Source organism: Rhizopus microsporus, assembly GCF_002708625.1.
Source record: "Rhizopus microsporus ATCC 52813 unplaced genomic scaffold scaffold_4, whole genome shotgun sequence".
NCBI classification, from domain to species: domain Eukaryota; kingdom Fungi; phylum Mucoromycota; class Mucoromycetes; order Mucorales; family Rhizopodaceae; genus Rhizopus; species Rhizopus microsporus.
Window position 1 is genome coordinate 590,533 of NW_019671919.1, and position 18,459 is coordinate 608,991.

Consider the following 18,459-nt stretch of genomic DNA (forward strand, 5'->3'; position numbering starts at 1 on the left):
TGCGTATCAGATTGTGAAATTCATGGAATCAATTATGGACGTAATGGACCAAAATGATTTGAAAGGGCATTTTATTGTGATAGACAACTGAAAAACACAGTATTTTCAGTTGAGTTGGGAAATTCTGAAAAACATATCTGGACGTCATTTAATTTTTTTGAAATGATCAGTAAATTTTGATGTAGTATACGAATTTATGAAGCATCATCATAACTACACGAGAGCTAAGTGATCTTGGTTGTTGATCCAGAGTAGCTAGCGTGAGATTGTTGTTCGTCATTGCAGAGATACGGTAAAACTGTTCAAATATGGCCTTGGAAGACCAGTTACCGTGCACCACTATGTCATCCACTGCGATGCCTGCTTGAGCGGCTAGTGTAGCGCCTAAGGCCCTGGCCTTGGGAACCGGAGCATCGTCTGGTTTTCCCACTTGTGTCATGATTCGGCGGATGTGCTTAGAGATTCGTTCGGGCCCGATTGGCTGTGAGTGGTCGGCTAAAGAACGGAAGAGGCAATGTATGTTGATTAAAGGGAAGGCTGGATGAGCTATGTAGTATGTCACCGAGGCAATCCGAGAAACATAAACCGAGTAGGCTGTGACAGGACAAAGAAGAAGATCCGGATGCGAGTGAATGGTGATTGTCTTGGTAATGCGGGATCCTTGGCGTGTTTCTTTTGGAGCCACGACACACAAGTGTAAAACCTTGTCCTCAGAAATAGAGCATTTGTCTAGATCCACTCTTGCCAAGCCAGACAGACGGAAAAATCCAACTATCGCCAAGAGCCAAGCCGTTTTAGCTGTGAGGAGATCGTCTGAGAGATCACTGGTAGAACCTAAGGAAATAATGTAACTGATAGCGAGAGCAACGTCGTACGACCAGTATCGAGGAGGCAGGATGGTTTTAGCCTTGAGTGCTTTAAGGAAGGCCACATAAGTTTCGAAGTGTTTGATAGCTTGCTAATCCTCGGCGGAGACATAGCCAGAATTGAATTGCTATAGGAACGAATGGTGTTCTAAGAGCATTCAAATAGGAAACGCCGGCGCTCAGTATCTGGAAGAGGACGACGAAAGAAATCTTCCTCAATGAAAGGGCAGTGTTCCAGAAGAGCTGAAGAAGGAGTGAAATCAGCTCCGGGAGACCGAACGACCACGTTGGGGGCTTCCTGTAAGAAAAGGGAAGACGCGAACTTAGCTTCCAGGGAGGAAAGGCGGTTAAAGGATTCCATGGCCCATGCAGGAGGTTCAGCTTGATCATAGCCATTGTTCTCAGTATTCATGATTTGACAGCGGGTTGTCCAGGTGCGTACAAATTCGAACGAAAAGAAGATAAAGGATAAAAAAAAAAAAGCTTCTTATATTACTGTATTTTATTTTACGTTATACAATTCGAACTAATAAAGAAAAGAATGGTTACAACAACCAAGATCACAAAGCTCGAAGTGTAATTGTATTTTATTAGTGAAAAGTAGTGAAATTGAACTCAGCGCGTTTTTACGTGTATTTTTAACTTTTATTTAACATCAACTGCTGGGTGGGTTGTTCGCTAAATTGAAAATCGAAGATTGAATTATAAAATAGCGGAACTGACGATGTACTGTGCGGTGGTACTTATTAAATGAAGCACTTCAAACTTGCGGGTGTAAGTATCGATTAACTTCAGAAGAAGTATTGCAATAAGTTGTTCGAATAGAAGTTTAGTTTTCCTTATTTTTAAAACCTTTTTCGTTTGGTTTAAACCTATTGTTCTCTTTATTGAAATTCTAATCCTTTTATACCATTTACAGATTATCAAAGTTATCAAAAGAAGTCAAATATTATTAACACAATTGCTTTTACAAGAAGGAGTCGCGAATAGCATAAGACATTCTATCTTGATCCATCAAGGTAATCTTACTGTGCCAACTAGTTCAATTTCTTTTGTTGGAAGGGACCGTAATCGACTTGAGTGTATCTAAGTTATCTTAATTAATTTAAACTTATTTCGGTTGTAACACTGGTTGATAACTCTATCAGGGTAGATAATCTAAACCATAAAAAGTAGTAGCTTCCAAAAATTCAAATGGCTAGCATAAACAATAGGGAATCCTAGTCGCTGGCTCCGCCGTGACATTCGTCTTTCCTATTTCATTCACCGTCACGACTTGCCCAATGCACCCCAAGTGCCACGTCTAGAATCTCTTTTCTTAACTTTGCCATTTTCTACCCATGTGTCAGTTGAACTCCATCTACAACTTCTTTCAAATTACCAGAGTTTCACCTGCACAATATGAGCAACCACAACAACACGAGTAGACTATTTTAAATAAGGAAAAGAGAAAGTTATTGCTTAATTATTCTGCCGCGAAAATCGAGTTTACAACCAAAAGAATACTCAGTAGTGCCAGAACTGCTGGAGATGCCTTAAAAGTATATTTCTTTTGGCGTTTCTTTTTTATGTTAATTAACAAAACTCAAATCACATATCTAAAGTTCTAACTTCGGCAATGCAATCACCAGTACAATTTGTTCACTTAGTATACAAATGCCATATATACAAAGAATTTACGGATACATACAATTTACGAAGACATTATAAGGACTCTGAAGGTAGCTAATGTTGTTCTTGTACTTATATAATTTTAATACTATTGACTTAGGTCTTCGTTTTCCTCCATTGAAATCGCGATTTTATAACACAAAAACGTAACTAATTCTGACTCTTGCTTTTAAATATATTTTTACCAACATTTTTTTTTAAAATCCTTGACAGCATCAAGTACATTAGTAAAACGAAAGTCAAAACAAATGTAAATAATAGCTAAAACCAATCCTTCTTCGAACTTATAGTATTTAATTTGTAGCCTGATGCAGCCACTGGATTCTCAGGTGTTAGCTGTACGCACTTATGATATATGTTACTATCACATGATGTTTGTTTGACGTTTTAAAAAGTACCTAAAAACCAACTTCAGCAATTTATTGGATAGTGAAAAATGGGTGCTATTCACTGGAAAGGTGGTTGATAATACCCTTCATGAATCTGGCAAACTCTGTTTGGTTGATCATCCCTCTTCATCAATGATCATCAATCTTGATGATAATACGTATGTGGGCAAAGAAATGTTTACAGCGAATGAATTAAACGAGATGTATTTGAAAAGTGTAATGGAATTTGAAGTACCATTGCCTAAAGAGCTAGCAGATTTTATAAACAAATTCAATTGTGATACAATACCTGAGGTTCGAAAGCAACTTTTAGTAATAGAAGAATGGGAGAAGAACTACAGTATTGAAGAATTTCACGATCTTGACTGGATAAAGTTTACTGTATATTCTTTTGTTAGTAAACATTTTATGTTACTGTTCTAATCAATAAAATCATAATATTAACATATGAATGAATTCTTTGGTATTGTGTTTAATTCATTCCAAATACAGGAATTAAACGACGTATCGCATAACCAAAATATTTCATATGTACTTTCGCGGGAATAGTCAAAAAAAGGTATTTTGTATGCATTTATAGGTTACAGCACGAAAAATGTGTACCTAAAACAGATTCTATTATATGCGCTGATATAAAGTATAGCTAATTCAAAACCGACTTGTCAAAATGCTTCAAAGCATGGATTCTGTCAACATTACGTTAACTATTGCTAAAAAGTTTCCAGATACAAGAATTCATCACCAAAGATCAACATCAATAGATCCTTGAATTCACCTTTCCAAAGAGTCAATCACCTCCCATGGAAGAAATTGAACAGGATGAAGGTACACAACTTCATCCTATTGATACTGAAAACACCCATTTCACTCTTCTTTTCGTTACCCTGGTGCATATAGTCTTTATATTCCCTCTAACATGATGCCTATCTCTATGCATAAAGATGGGCATACAACATTTATACTGAACACAGAGATGGGTATAGAGACGAGCATAGAGACGGGCCCATCTCTATGCCCATCTCTATGTCCATTTCCAAAAATAAAATAGATGAAACCGAATGAAATTACTTTCTTCCTCGATTAAACATATGTGGTTAAAACAGCTACTTTATTGTATTCGTAGTATTTTTTTAAGAAGGGAATTATTCTTTTCACAGACACTATTTATTTTTCTTTTGCCTCAAATGTACAAAATCTAACGTAGATAAAACTTTAAAGACATCGATATTTGTTTCGAAGAAAATCCATATGAGTCATTATTACATTTTAATTAAAGAATTGATTCAAATCCTTTGTAATATAAAAGATATCATAGTGGTATGCTTTTGATAGAAAATTGCTATGCTTTACATGCTTACAAGCGTTCTTCTAGGCTCAGATTCACATCCATGTATCGTCTTTGAGCATTATGTCACCGAATTCTTTTCATTGACGGAACGTATTTCTTATATAATAGATCTTTACCTAAATATGTTGACAATCTACTGGGAATACAAAAAAAAGGCATCCTTTTGTATCTTCACTACCAAAAGATGGGCTCTTCTTTTTTTTTATTATTATTATTCTATTGTATCTTTAAACAATAGCAAAATATATTTCAGGCTATGTCTTAATATTATACAAAATATTTACAGATATCACGGCTTGCCTATCTTTAAGCTTAAAAAGCCAGCAACACCAGCCATTATGCCTCCTATTCTTAAAATCACACCAATTGTATCCGTAGATGCTTGTCCTTCTTTACCATTCTCCAGTAATCGAAATACAAGACTACTAAAGAAGGTAACAAGAAACTGAGGCAAGACTATATACATATTATGAATACCAAGCAATACACCTGCTGATGTTGAGGACTTCTTTTGATCTGCAGCTTCTCCGCTTGATTCACCCGTTCGATGAGACTCTTTGATACCAGTCATTTCAATATCCTCTTCGTCTTCATCATCGGTTGTCATGATCGGTTGGTACATGCCTGGCTCAGGCCCCACCACATTGCTTCGGGCAATATTAAGACTAACCCGTGATGCCATCATTTGAGAATTGCCAAAGACAACGTTTTCTGGGTCTTTTTCAGCTTCCTGCTCTGAGATATATTCGCCCAACAAGGAAAAAGGTGCCCACATTGTGATTGCCCAACTGATGCCACATAAGCCAATGACAACTGCGGCGGCAGTAACATCTCCTACAAAGAAGGTGGATAGCATACATATACAAAAGATAAAATGGCTGATTGTCCACGACCGAGGTAGCGTCAAGAATGGTATCTTTACATATTTTAAAAAGTCGAGCTTGAGTTGTGTGTTGTTGTATAGATGAATGGTATACTCGTTCTTGTTAGCATTCCTATCAGAGGATGATACAAGTAGTGGTATTAGAAACGATGAGGATAACGAAATGAGAGAATAGACAAGGAATGCAAATGATCCTGCTCGAGTGGCCTGTCCTACTTTATCTTCTTCAGGATTTGATCCCTCTAGTTGCGAATCACTGTAGATCTCAGCAACCCACGTTGTAGAATAAAATAAGAATGGAAACCAGCCAATCCAGGAAAAGAACTGCACATTACAGATACGTTGAATTGGTTTAGGCAAGTGCCAAATGTTTCTAAAGATGTCTGAAAATAGCTTGAACGGTGATCTTCTCTTTGGTAAACTATTTTATTATTAGTAAGACTCTCTTTTCTTATTTATTTCTGCATGTACCTTGTGCTTTTATCAAGTGCCTTTTCTCTTACAGTGTAACATGTAACAAAATCGCATAGTAAAAGGATAATAATGGCCAAGATACATAGAACCTTAAGCTGTGTATTTCCAAAAAATGGGAAATACTTTACCAAATCAATATATCCCCTGAATAAAATACGTTTAGTTTTATTACATTGTTTTACAGTATAACTTACATGAAATAACCAGCTACATTCCCCAAACCTACCATCCTGCCTGCCCAAGCTGTCGCATTCTCTTGTTGAGCTGAAGGAAGTGAATCAACGATTAAGGCTCGACATGAAGCTTGTACTTGATCTATATTTAATATAAAGCATTGACCCTTTATACTTAAGCTTACCACAGTTAATACTAAAATCCAAAAGATATATCGAGCCAATAGCAATAATGATCGACACCGTTTTAAACTGTTAAAGTAAATTCAGTTATCTTAAAAGTATATCAAATGGGAAAAGAGAAACTTACTGTATCGCCTTCTTGTGACTGTACGAGTAATGCTGTAATCTCTCTTGTCCATCCAATAAATAACAGACTCAATACGACCATGATGCTTCCTCCCAATAAAAATGGACGTCGTTTTCCCCATTTTGATGTACAGCTGTCAGAAATAACTCCTACGATCGGCTGCATAACCAAACCTTGATTTGGTATATAAGAACAGTGATCTCGATGCATATATTAACTTACCTGATAATGGTCCTGCAATCCAAACTAGTGACATATATGTCTTTGATAAACCTAATGATAACAAGTATGGCGTACCTATACATAACTGTGAATCAAAGAATAGATTAACATGTCTTAATGAACACAATTACCATAGGCCATTTCAACTGTCCCTACAAGAATGTGAAATAAAGTAAATATTTTCAATGTCAACGTCTTGTGAATTTGAGCTTACATGTAAATTGAAGTCTTTAAAAAGGAAGAGGGAAGATAGTCAGTCTCGGTTATAAGAGTAGAGATATATTATATTTATGCTCACCCCGCCAAGCATAGTGTTAGAAATATAATTTGACAAGTAACGTTTGCACCACGAATAAATGTACTTTCTCTTGGTATAATATTCATTAGCATAGGTGCTTCTTCTTCTAGGTGATCATATGAACGACGTTCTTCGTGTATACTTTCTGCAGAATTGTGTTCTTGCAGAACCATTTCAATAAATAAATCAGGTATATTAAAATAAAAAAAGAAAAAGCGGATCTTGATATATATGTGTGTACGCTTATAAACATGACGTACGGTGTATCACCTTCAGTGCTTTTATAACAAACTCTATCCACTTGTTTATTTATTTACTTTATAAAACAATACAGTTATTATTATTACGATAAATTAATCTTTACAATATTTGAAGCTCCCATTCTACTTTGGCCATCACTGGCTTTTCAACAGGCTTCAATGGTTCTTTTCTGGCTTCTTCATATTCTTCAGGTGAGGCGTACTACAACAAAAAAGAAACAGTGAATATAAAGATCATCATCATACCATATACCTAAACTTACCAAACTGACAGCAAGCTGAAGTGGAACAAAAATGGTTTCCATAGAGCCTTTGAGTTCATTTAAGAACTTTTCAAACTTTTCTTGAATAGACCTTGCTTCATCAACATATCCAAATGGTACAAGTGCACGTAATAAATTACCAATGTCATCTATATTAAAGTTGTGTTAGCTCATTATGTACGCATATACACACACGAATCCTATTATTTACTCTGCATGTTGCTTGCTTTTTCATATAGCTTCTTCAAGGAGCCAACAAGATATTCTTCTTCAAATACTGTTCCCTTCTTACCACGTGCTCTCTTTCTTTCTTCCTTTCTTCTAAGCTTAGACGTCTTTCTACTACGTCCTGAACCTTGAGAAGTAACAGACGAAACTCTGGATGAAGCATTTGTATATCTTGTAAATTGACTGTACATCGATGTGGTATCGGAGAACATATCAATGTTATCTAGTGATTCATCGTTGGCCATAGGATTTTCTATCTTCTGCTCGATTTTCTTGGTACGAAGTTCAGTTAAACGAGTCGTTTGCTTGTGGAATTGAGCCAGCATTTCATCAATGTCTTCCTCAGTTTGCGTAAGGCCTTCGACCAATCCAGATTTGACATGTGTTTCAATCAAATCAGATCTGTTAAAGGTATAAGACACTCGTTCAGCTTCCTTCCAGAAACCGCCCTTCAAGAAACAATCAACTGCTTCTTCAATATCCATAGCATAATCTTTGGCAACAGCGGCAGCTTCTTGGTATCGACGTTTCTCTTTGAGATACTCAATCATGTCATAAGCTAGTGCATGGATCTCTTCATTTGTGTATTTCAATTGTTTAGCAATAGAGAATGCCTCTCTCCAGCAACCTGCCATACGATAGGATTCCATTGCCTTTGTCTTATTGTCAGCCATCATATATACAATGCCCGCTTCTTCATAGTTGGTCTTGAACGATAAATGGTCACCATAGGCATTAAGAATAGCTGTCTTCTGAGATAGTCTATTAGCATATTCTTCAATTGCTATCAAATACAGGTCATGCTTCTTCATGTAGTTCATGAGTTCTTCAAAGTGTTCGTCACCAGCTTGGCTCAAGTTTCGAATAGCCTTCTCATAACGCTTCAAATGGTCATCAATCCTGTATCTTTGATAATATTTTTCAAGGCTCTTGAGCTCTTGTAAGAAAGGAAGATATTCCTTTGGATCCATTTGAGCTTGCTGTGCAACCATGAGAACAAGAGGAAAGTTGTACATTCCCAAAGCAACCTTGTATAAATGCTCGGCCTTACACAAAAAGATAGTGTACTTTAATGCCTCTTCAGCTGCAGATAGATCAGATTCACGGAGTTCGGACAGTAAGGACAAGGCAGATTCGATATCTGGAGGTGAGCTTCTTACATAGGTTGAAATGATGGATTGAATATAGTGCTCACGTCCAAGTTGAACAAGAACATTACGTATAGCTTCACAGATCGTATTGACCTTGTTTTCTACGCCTTTAGCAGCCGTCAGATCTTCAGCAGATTTGCCACCACGTCGATACATGGTCACGGAAGTATCTTCGTTTCTAAGGTTAGACAAGAATAGGTTAAGGTAATCAACATCAGCTACTTGTTGAACAAAGGTGCCAATATTTTCCATGAAGCGCTCTGGGTTGTCATCGTACAAGATGTTCAGGTCAATTCTGTTTCTTCTACAAGCAATAAATGCAGAACGATAATCAAGTGCCTTTAAATCTTCACGAATGGCAGCAAGCACAAACGCTCTAGGGCTAATTGTTTCGAGATTACCACGAGGCATCTGAAGAACGAGATTAGGCTTTTGCTGAGTAGCAAGCACAATCTTAGATCCACGCTCAAGTCTTCGTGAGGTTTCGTCATACGGATCAGCAGTAGAATCGTGAAGTTTCAGATCTTCAATATTTACATTTTCAAAAGAGAGGAATCTGGCTTTGTTGCTTGTTGTTGAGAACACTACCCAGTTGCCGCGTACAAAGAGCGAAGTTGCTTCAGAAGATACAAGGTTGTTTTCAACATATAGCTTGCTGCGATCGGTCAAGCCGATAATGACACGCTTGTCTTGCTCGTTTGTCAAACTAGCTCTACTAGATGCAATCCATGAGCAAAAGTCAGGGAAGCTGTGGATCTTGGTAACAGTTGGTGTCTCTTGGTTGAGTTCAGAAGCTTCGTAAACAGAGCCTTCGACATCTTCTAATAGCAGGTCCTTGTAGGTAGCATTAAAGTAGATACGCTCAATTTGAGACGTCATCGGGATAGCCTTAACAGTAGGAATATCATGTTCATTAGTTTTAAATGTCATTACACACAACATATCCGTTTCCAATTCATCGTCATATTGACAATAGACAAGCTGATTTTCATTGATCCAACGCAATTGATGAATGATATTGCGACCATAACTTCTATTTGATTCAGTGATTGCAGGTAAGTCATATTCACTCAAAATGGTTACATCACCAAGACCCTTTGCTGGAAGTTCAACTAGTTGGATGCTATCATTGGTGACAACAGCGACCTTTAATCCTGCGTCATCATAGCCAAATGTAACTTGTTGAATATCACTTTTGGCAGTGAATGTAAGAGAAGACATGGGTGGTGGGACGTTCTGATAGACAAAGGGTGTTACTAATAGGTTGGAGCCATCGATGACAGCAACATATCCAGAGTTGACGTGATCAATTGACGTGCTGGTAAATACTTCTAACGTATAGTTGAGACGATGATATTCTCCTGCGCTGCTAAACAAATGAGCAATCATGGCATTTTCTACATCCCAAGCAAATCCAACAACATCTCTGCCTTCGGAAAGTACAATATGCTGTTTCATATACCAATAATAATTTTTGGTTGTCCACAGCTGAACTGTTTTCTGTAATTTTCCTGCAATCTTTGTTTCAATCCAAATAGCCAAAATAGTAGAGTCTGCATTCCACAAGGTTTCCAAGACCCTTTGTTTATTTTGCTCGGTCTCTCTTAATGTAAACTCACCATGTCTCAAGCCGTTTCGCTCAAAGAATACAACGTCATGTCTATGTGGTAATTGTTGAGTAGATACAATCAAGTTTCCTGAAGGTCTCCAATCTAATGCCTGCTCCAACTTATCGACTGGCTCACTTGTGTTTTGTAAGACGCCTTCACGATTATACACACGAATCACACGGGCATTCTTGTTTGGATCCACATCAGAAATGGTGAAAAAGCTTCCATCTCCTCTCCAAGCTACTCGTGGCTTCATATCATCATCTTCAGATATAGTGAATTTGCTTGTATCTACCTTTTGTTGAGCAGCAGCTTTTCCAGCAGATCCATGAAACTGTGTTTCCTTTTTGCCCCATCCAACACTGTGGTGTACTCCTTCTCCTTGTTCCTCCACATGTAGCTGAAATTCTGTGATGGTATCAAAGTCTTGAGTCATTTCAAGTACATTTTTCTCCCCTATATAATAACAATGCTCGATTCATTTCAACGCAAAAAAAACGTTCGATTTATATTGTTTTACCTGTAACAAGTACAACCAAGTCTTGATCGGGACTCCAGCATAATGCATGAATACCAGAATCTACAGACCCGACTACTTCCATCTATGTATGCCACACAAAAGATATTAATACCAGACATTCGTTATACATGTATATCCTTCTATTACATACAGCTTCCTCTCCTTTTTCGAAGCGTTCTTTGTTAAAGAGTATGATATCACCATCATAAGTACTGAGACAAGCAGCTTGAAGATCCGTCAGGTAGGTAAAGTTGACAATTCCTTGCGTTAGACAGCTTCCAATTTGAACAAACGTATTCGGGTCACCGGGAACGGAATTGTTGGCTGACACTATAACATGTGAATTGTTGTCGACATGTGCAATATAAACTGTATTTGATTCCGGATCTATCGCGAGAAAAGAGCGTTCCTTTATCTCTTGATTTGCTACCTTGAATAACCTGTGTCCCAGTAGTTCCAAGCTACGCATTGTTGTGATTCCAAGTCAACTTCAAATTTTTTTTTTCCTCAAACTTATCAAACGCTTGAAGCAGTCACTTTTCCTCTTTGGACAAATGGGCGGCATGAATTGAACAATAAAAAGGTGTGGAAATGACCAAGGGTTGTATCCTTAATAATCAAAGAATAATAGAACAGAGTTCTCCTGGTATTAAATATATTCTCATTGATGTTCATAGACGATAGATGAACTAGACGTTGACTCTGCAGTCAAAGGAACTTAAAAGATGCACTGATAAATGGAAGCAAGTAACTGAGGCTCAATACTTTAATGTGTGAGCAACTAACGAGATCCTTTCTTTTATAAACTCACAACGCCTTTTAGTTTAAGCAAGAAATATAAAAAGCAACTGAGACGACTTTTCTGCTCTTGGTGTTTAGTCTTTCTAGCCTGTGTGCTCGTTACCTATAAATGTTATCATGTCCTTTATTAATAAATGATTATTATGGAAAAGACTTGAGCTTTGTTGTGATTCATCGATATAAGTAGAAAAACAGAAAGACACTATCTCATTTTTCAAAGGATTCAATTTCTGTTACTGACAGTGACTAAACCTCTTTTAGTGGTGCATCCTGTTCACAATGCAGCGCCACTTTATAAATTTATTTTCCGACGAAAAATGCAAACGTCACTGCGATTTGATTGCGGGCAAAATAAATCCCAATCTCTTTTTTTATTTTCGTCTGTTTTGAGTTGCTGCGACGTAGCCTTTTGTTCGAATACATTTTTTTTGATTGAATCGGACAACAAGAATCTCCACACAACACAATCAACCTTTAATTATAAACAGTCTTCATCATCTTTTCCTTCGACCTTGTTTGCCTGTTTCTGCTCTTACGATCTCTTAATTCAAGTTCATTTATCTTAGTTCACTAAAAAGAAGAAAACTAAAAAAACCAGCAAAAAAAGAAATCATTGTCGAATCATTTCATTAATCCTTTCTTTATAAAACACACACAAAGACACTTTTACAAAAAAACTTCAGCAAAAATCATTCAGAAATGAACGGACATCCTTTTGCTTATTCATCTGCACCACTTCGACGTGTTGATGCTGTACAATTTGGCATTCTTTCTCCAGAGGAGATTGTAAAGTGTTTGCGTGCATACATGTATAAATTAGATTCCTAACACTTTTGTTTTCAACAGAAAGCAATGTCAGTCGCCAAGGTTGAGTTTCCAGAACTATACGAAGAAGGTACTCAAAAGCCTAGAAATGGTGGCTTATTAGATCCTCGAATGGGCACCATTGATCGTAACTATAAATGTCAAACCTGTGGTGAAGGAATGGCCGAATGCCCAGGACATTTCGGTCATATTGATTTGGCTAAACCTGTATTTCATATCGGTAAACATTCTGCTTACAAAATTTTTTTGAATTCTCTTATTCATGTATAATTAGGATTCTTGGCCAAAGTAAAGAAAATCCTGGAATGTGTCTGTTTTCACTGTTCTAAACTTAAAATTGATCAAGTAAGCAATTATTGTAATAATATATTGGATTCTAAATTGTCATTAGTCAAATCCTAGATTTGAAAGAGCTCGACGAATTAATGATAGAAAAGTGAGACTTCGCGCAGTTTGGGATATTGCTAAAACCAAAATGACCTGTGAAGGTGGTGATGAAGAAGATGGTCTGGAAGAAAAAGAAGAATTCAATAGTGGCAAGCGTAAGAGTAATCATGGAGGTTGTGGTTACAAACAGCCTCTTATCCGTAAAGATGGTTTAAAGCTTTATGCACAATTCCGCGCAAGCCCCGGAGATGTATGTTAGATTTGCTTTTATTGATCGTTATGCTGATCGCTATCATCTATAGGATGCTGGGAGTGAAGGCAAACAGTTGTTGACACCTGCAAAGGTTTTACAAATCTTAAAAAATATTCCTGATCAAGATATAAAAGACATGGGCTTGTCTGAAGAGTTCGCTAGACCTGAATGGATGATTATCACTGTCTTGCCTGTTCCGCCTCCACAAGTTCGTCCTTCTATTCAAATGGACGGTACCAGTAGAGGTGAAGATGACTTGACACACAAGCTTTCCGATATTTTAAAGGCAAATGCGAACGTCAAGCGCTGTGAGTCTGAAGGTGCACCAGTCCATGTTGTAAATGAGTTCGAACAGCTATTACAATTCCATGTTGCAACTTATATGGATAATGATATTGCTGGTCAGCCACAAGCTTTACAGAAATCAGGAAGACCAGTAAGTGAGCGAACTATTGTCCATATTCTTCTGTTTTTACTTACTTTATTATAGCTTAAATCCATTCGTGCTCGTCTTAAGGGTAAAGAAGGTCGTCTTCGTGGTAACTTGATGGGTAAGCGTGTAGACTTTTCTGCACGTACTGTCATTACAGGTGATCCAAACCTTGCTCTTGACCAAGTGGGTGTACCTCGTAGTATTGCTCGTAACCTTACATATCCTGAAATTGTCACACCTTACAACATTGACAAGCTGCAACAGCTGGTCCGTAATGGTCCTCTTGAGCATCCTGGCGCCAAGTATGTCATTCGTGATAATGGAGAACGTATTGATCTTCGTTATCGTAAGAGAGCTGGTGAAATACCATTACAATATGGATACAGAGTTGAAAGACATATTAATGATGATGATGTCGTCATCTTTAACCGACAGCCCTCACTTCACAAAATGTCCATGATGGGTCACAGAGTCAAGGTGATGCCATACTCTACTTTCCGTTTGAATCTATCAGTCACCTCTCCTTACAATGCTGATTTCGATGGTGATGAAATGAATCTTCATGTTCCTCAGTCTCTAGAAACAAGAGCTGAAATTACCGAAATCTGTATGGTTCCAAAGCAAATCGTTTCCCCACAGTCAAACAGACCGGTCATGGGTATTGTGCAAGATACTCTTTGTGGTATTCGTAAGTTTACTTTAAGAGACTGCTTTTTGGCCAAAGACTTGGTAATGAACATCGTTATGTGGGTGCCCTCTTGGGATGGCTATATACCTCCACCTGCCATTCTTAAGCCAAGACCCCTATGGACTGGTAAACAAATTCTTTCGATGGTCATTCCTAAAGGCATCAACTGTCAAACCTTCCACTCCACTCATCCAGATGGAGAGACCACACTAATATCTCCTGGAGATACTCGTGTCATTATCGAAAATGGTGAGCTGATATGTGGTATTGTTTGTAAAAAGACAGTTGGTACATCAAACGGTGGCCTTGTGCATACAATCATGAATGAACTTGGCCCAGAAGCAGCCAAAGACTTCCTCAGTGGTACACAGTTGGTTGTTAACTACTGGTTACTACAAAATGGTTTCAGCATCGGTATTGGTGATACAATTGCTGATCAAGTCTCTATGGCTACCATCACCAACATCATTTCTCAAGCTAAGCAGCGTGTACAAGAAGTCATTATTACTGCACAACAAGACAAGCTTGAAGTTCAACCTGGTATGACCCTTCGTGAATCTTTTGAAGCCAAGGTCAACCAAACGTTGAACAAAGCTCGTGATGATGCTGGTAAGATGGCTCAAAACAGTTTGAAAGAAGACAACAACGTGAAGCAAATGGTAATTGCTGGTTCTAAGGGTTCCTTCATTAACATTTCCCAAATGTCTGCTTGTGTCGGTCAACAAAACGTTGAAGGCAAGCGTATTCCTTATGGCTTCAAGTTCCGTACTCTTCCTCACTTCTCCAAGGATGATCACAGTCCCGAAAGTCGTGGTTTCGTCGAAAACTCTTATCTTAGAGGTTTGACTCCTACCGAGTTCTTCTTCCATGCTATGGGTGGTCGTGAAGGTCTTATTGATACAGCTGTCAAAACTGCAGAAACAGGTTATATTCAGCGTCGTTTGGTGAAAGCTTTAGAAGATGTCATGGTCAAGTATGACGGTACTGTCCGTAATTCCCTTGGTGATATCATCGAATTCTGCTACGGTGAAGATGGTATGGATGCTGCAACCGTAGAATCACAGAAATTTGCATCTTTGAGATGCAGCAATGAAGACTTTGAAAAGCGTTTTAGAGTTGATGTTATGAAGGATGGATTTAAGAAGGGTACCCTCAGCTATAATATTCGTCAAAAGATTGAAGGTAATGAAGACGCTCAGGCAATCCTAGAACAAGAATTTGCCCAACTACAAGAGGATCGTCACAAGTTACAGACGACCATCTTTAAGAATGGTGAAGATAAATGGCCATTGCCCGTCAATCTCTCTCGTTTGATTGTCAATGCTCAACAAATTTTCCATATCGATCCTCGTACACCATCCGATATCAATCCTTTCCAGGTTATCGATGGCGTTTCGAGCATCGTGGATCGTTTACATGTCGTTCGTGGCAAAGATAAGATATCGGCTGAAACTCAAAAGAATGCTACTCTGCTATTTGGCATCTTACTTCGCTCAACGCTTGCAGTTAAACGAGTTGTTGAAGAATACCATTTGACATCACAGGCCTTCGACTGGATTCTTGGTGAAATTGAGGCACGTTTCTTACAATCGGTTGTCGCTCCTGGTGAAATGGTTGGTACTATTGCCGCTCAATCTATTGGTGAACCAGCCACTCAGATGACACTGAATACTTTCCACTATGCTGGTGTATCAAGTAAAAACGTAACACTTGGTGTACCTCGTTTGAAGGAAATTATCAACGTAGCCAAGAATATCAAGACACCTCGACTTGAAGTGTGGCTTGACGCTGAAAGATCACGTAACATTGAATTGGCTAAAGAAGTACAAGTGAAGCTTGAGCATACTACTCTTCAAAAGCTGACTTCTGTTGCTGAAATTTATTATGATCCTGATCCACGTCAAACTGTGATTGCAGAAGATGTTGACTTTGTTGAAACATACTACTCACTTGAAGATGACAATTCACCATTTGTCACTCGTGTCTCACCTTGGTTATTACGTCTCGAATTGAATCGTGCCATGATGGTCGATAAGGGTATCTATGTTACTGATATTGTGCAAAAGATTTCTGAAGAGTTTAGACACGATCTCCATGTGATGGGTAGTGATGATAACTCAGAAAAGCAAGTTATTCGTTGTAGAGTTATGCTTGACGAAAATGAAAAGAACGCTGAAATAGATGATGAGAATAAGCCAGAAGAAGACACTTTCCTTCGTAAATTAGAATCAAGCATGTTAAGTTCCATCAATCTCTGTGGTATTCCTGGTATTAAGAAAGTATACATCGTTGAACGAAAGAACACGGTTCTTAATGATAAAGGAAGCTTTGAAACTACTACAGAATGGGGTCTTGATACGGATGGTACCAACTTACAAGAAGTCATGTGTCAAGAAGGTGTTGATGAAACTCGAACTTACTCAAATAATACAGTCGAAATTATGGAAGTACTTGGTATTGAAGCTACTCGTAAAGCCCTTCTTAAAGAATTGCGTAACGTTATTGAATTTGATGGTTCATACGTCAATTACCGTCACTTGGCACTTCTTTGTGATGTTATGACTAATCGTGGTCATTTGATGGCCATTACTCGTCATGGTATTAACAGAGCTGAAACCGGCGCTTTGATGAGATGTTCTTTTGAAGAAACTGTAGAAATTCTGATGGAAGCTGCAGCTGTTGGTGAACTTGATGATTGTAAGGGTGTTGCTGAGAACATCATGTTAGGTCAAATGGCACCCTTGGGTACTGGTGAATTTGATATTGTCTTGGACGAAGAGCTACTACAAACAGTTCCTCAAGATCACAGACAAAACTTGCAGATGGGTATTACTGGTGATGTCGCTGGATTTGCTACTCCTGGTCCTGGTTATATGACACCTGGTGTTGCTACTCCTTATGACACTCGCTCCCCTGATTGGGTTGATTTCTCCCAACCATCTTCTCCTTCAGAACCTATGTTCTCACCAATGGGTAATACAGGAGCTGCTGGCATTGCTAGTCCATGGCGCGGTGATCTTAGCCCTTATGCACAAAGTCCTGGATACTCTCCCACATCTCCGGGATACTCACCATCCAGTCCATCCTATGCTGCCTCACCTGGCTATTCACCCGCCTCACCAAGTTACTCACCTACAAGTCCCTCATACTCTCCTACCAGTCCTAGCTACAGCCCAACATCGCCTAGCTACAGTCCTACTAGTCCAAGCTATAGCCCTACATCTCCAAGCTATAGCCCAACTAGTCCCAGCTACTCTCCTACAAGCCCAAGCTATTCACCTACTAGTCCAAGCTATAGTCCTACAAGCCCCAGCTATAGCCCAACTAGTCCCAGTTACAGTCCCACTAGCCCTAGCTATAGCCCTACATCCCCAAGCTACTCACCCACAAGCCCTAGTTACAGTCCTACTAGCCCTAGCTACTCCCCTACGTCTCCAAGCTATAGCCCAACTAGTCCTAGCTACTCCCCTACATCTCCAAGCTATAGCCCAACAAGTCCTAGCTATTCTCCTACATCACCTAGTTACAGTCCTACGAGCCCTAGCTATAGCCCTACTTCACCTAGTTACAGTCCAACTAGCCCAAGTTATTCACCAACAAGTCCTAGCTACAGCCCTACTTCACCTAGCTATAGCCCTACCAGTCCAAGCTATAGTCCAACAAGCCCAAGCTATAGTCAAAACGCAAACAATAGAAAAAAGCGCTGGCCTGAAATGTAATTAAAACAATTGTGTGTTCCTCCCTCTTTTTTTTTTTCAGTGAAAATAACCAAAAAAAAAAGCAGTAATAAAAAGTAGAGCATAAGTATATTTTGTACAGTGGGCCAAATAACTTTGACTTTTATTATTTTGAAACAAGTGTGTGTTATTTATCTATAGTATAAATTCCACTTTTAATTAAAATAACGCATTACGTTTTCGTTAAGACGAATTTCTCTAAAAGCAAAATATGGAGCTTATTTTCTGTTGTTATCCTCCCTTTCTAAGATGATTTTTATCAAAATAGGCTTTTCCTAATAATGAATAATTAATTAGTCCAACAGAATTAAAAAAGGAGGGGGGAACCACTATTATAAACTGTCAAAGCTCGACACTCTGAAGCTTATAGGATAAAGGAAATATATCTTATATCTGCATCTAATGCTTGTTTTACCTCATCCATAAAATTATATCACTATTTTTACACAGGATTATTGTCAAGCCATTCGTCTGTGTGTGCTTCCAAGAAACTGTGAACTATCCCGCGGACGACCTACATAAAATTGCCCATATTCACAGTCTCTTGCGCCATAACGTCCATGTTTGATTAACCTAAAGTCATAAGTGGGGACGAAGACTAAAGCAGCTAATAAGTTTTTTTTTTTTTTTTTTTTTTTTTTTTTTTTTTTTTTTTTTTTTTTTTTTTTT

The 18,459-nt window shown here is 38.3% G+C and overlaps 6 protein-coding genes across 6 annotated transcripts; 3 read left to right on the forward strand and 3 right to left on the reverse strand.

Moving 5' to 3' along the window:
* Window positions 1–166: 166 nt before the first annotated feature.
* On the reverse strand, window positions 167–1,278 carry RHIMIDRAFT_304121 (uncharacterized protein; the record flags this gene model as incomplete). Its single annotated transcript, XM_023614441.1, has 2 exons — window positions 167–958; window positions 1,150–1,278. 2 exons carry the CDS (start codon window positions 1,276–1,278, stop codon window positions 167–169), a joined length of 921 nt encoding a protein of 306 aa, XP_023468372.1.
* Window positions 1,279–2,703: 1,425 nt separating this feature from the next.
* RHIMIDRAFT_275837 (uncharacterized protein) lies at window positions 2,704–3,371 on the forward strand. Its single transcript, XM_023612575.1, has one exon. It carries the CDS (start codon window positions 3,059–3,061, stop codon window positions 3,347–3,349), a length of 291 nt encoding a protein of 96 aa, XP_023468373.1. The 5' UTR covers window positions 2,704–3,058; the 3' UTR covers window positions 3,350–3,371.
* A 1,121-nt stretch (window positions 3,372–4,492) lies between these two features.
* On the reverse strand, window positions 4,493–6,872 carry RHIMIDRAFT_275840 (MFS general substrate transporter). The gene is made up of 9 exons (XM_023612576.1): window positions 6,635–6,872; window positions 6,551–6,564; window positions 6,468–6,488; window positions 6,337–6,411; window positions 6,115–6,287; window positions 5,990–6,056; window positions 5,826–5,940; window positions 5,629–5,775; window positions 4,493–5,578 (listed from the first exon to the last, which is right to left on the reverse strand). The coding sequence occupies exons 1-9, from the start codon at window positions 6,805–6,807 to the stop codon at window positions 4,564–4,566; spliced, it is 1,800 nt and encodes a 599-aa protein (XP_023468374.1). The 5' UTR covers window positions 6,808–6,872; the 3' UTR covers window positions 4,493–4,563.
* A 15-nt stretch (window positions 6,873–6,887) lies between these two features.
* RHIMIDRAFT_224406 (IkappaB kinase complex, IKAP component) lies at window positions 6,888–11,270 on the reverse strand. Its single transcript, XM_023607504.1, has 5 exons — window positions 10,818–11,270; window positions 10,667–10,748; window positions 7,369–10,602; window positions 7,158–7,306; window positions 6,888–7,096 (listed from the first exon to the last, which is right to left on the reverse strand). Exons 1-5 carry the CDS (start codon window positions 11,133–11,135, stop codon window positions 6,995–6,997), a joined length of 3,885 nt encoding a protein of 1,294 aa, XP_023468375.1. The 5' UTR covers window positions 11,136–11,270; the 3' UTR covers window positions 6,888–6,994.
* A 1,181-nt stretch (window positions 11,271–12,451) lies between these two features.
* RHIMIDRAFT_199992 (beta and beta-prime subunits of DNA dependent RNA-polymerase) lies at window positions 12,452–15,708 on the forward strand (the record flags this gene model as incomplete). Its single annotated transcript, XM_023606427.1, has 5 exons — window positions 12,452–12,512; window positions 12,567–12,637; window positions 12,684–12,929; window positions 12,982–13,368; window positions 13,423–15,708. Coding segments are annotated over 5 exons (3,051 nt in total), but the record flags the coding sequence as incomplete, so codon positions are not given.
* Window positions 15,709–15,711: 3 nt separating this feature from the next.
* On the forward strand, window positions 15,712–16,503 carry RHIMIDRAFT_199764 (uncharacterized protein; the record flags this gene model as incomplete). The annotated part of the gene is made up of 1 exon (XM_023606406.1): window positions 15,712–16,503. A coding segment is annotated over one exon (792 nt), but the record flags the coding sequence as incomplete, so codon positions are not given.
* Between the last annotated feature and the right edge of the window lie 1,956 nt (window positions 16,504–18,459).

Coding starts and splice junctions, on each gene's coding strand:
- RHIMIDRAFT_275837 (XM_023612575.1), top strand. CDS start 3,059: ATGATCATCAATCTTGATGATAATACGTATGTGGGCAAAGAAATGTTT.
- RHIMIDRAFT_224406 (XM_023607504.1), bottom strand. CDS start 11,135: ATGCGTAGCTTGGAACTACTGGGACACAGGTTATTCAAGGTAGCAAAT. Junction 10,603..10,666: donor CTTGGTTGTACTTGTTACAG/GTAAAACAATAT, acceptor GTTATTATATAG/GGGAGAAAAATGTACTTGAA. Junction 7,307..7,368: donor AAAAGCAAGCAACATGCAGA/GTAAATAATAGG, acceptor ACTTTAATATAG/ATGACATTGGTAATTTATTA.
- RHIMIDRAFT_275840 (XM_023612576.1), bottom strand. CDS start 6,807: ATGGTTCTGCAAGAACACAATTCTGCAGAAAGTATACACGAAGAACGT. Junction 6,288..6,336: donor GATTGCAGGACCATTATCAG/GTAAGTTAATAT, acceptor TACCAAATCAAG/GTTTGGTTATGCAGCCGATC. Junction 5,579..5,628: donor GCACTTGATAAAAGCACAAG/GTACATGCAGAA, acceptor ATAATAAAATAG/TTTACCAAAGAGAAGATCAC.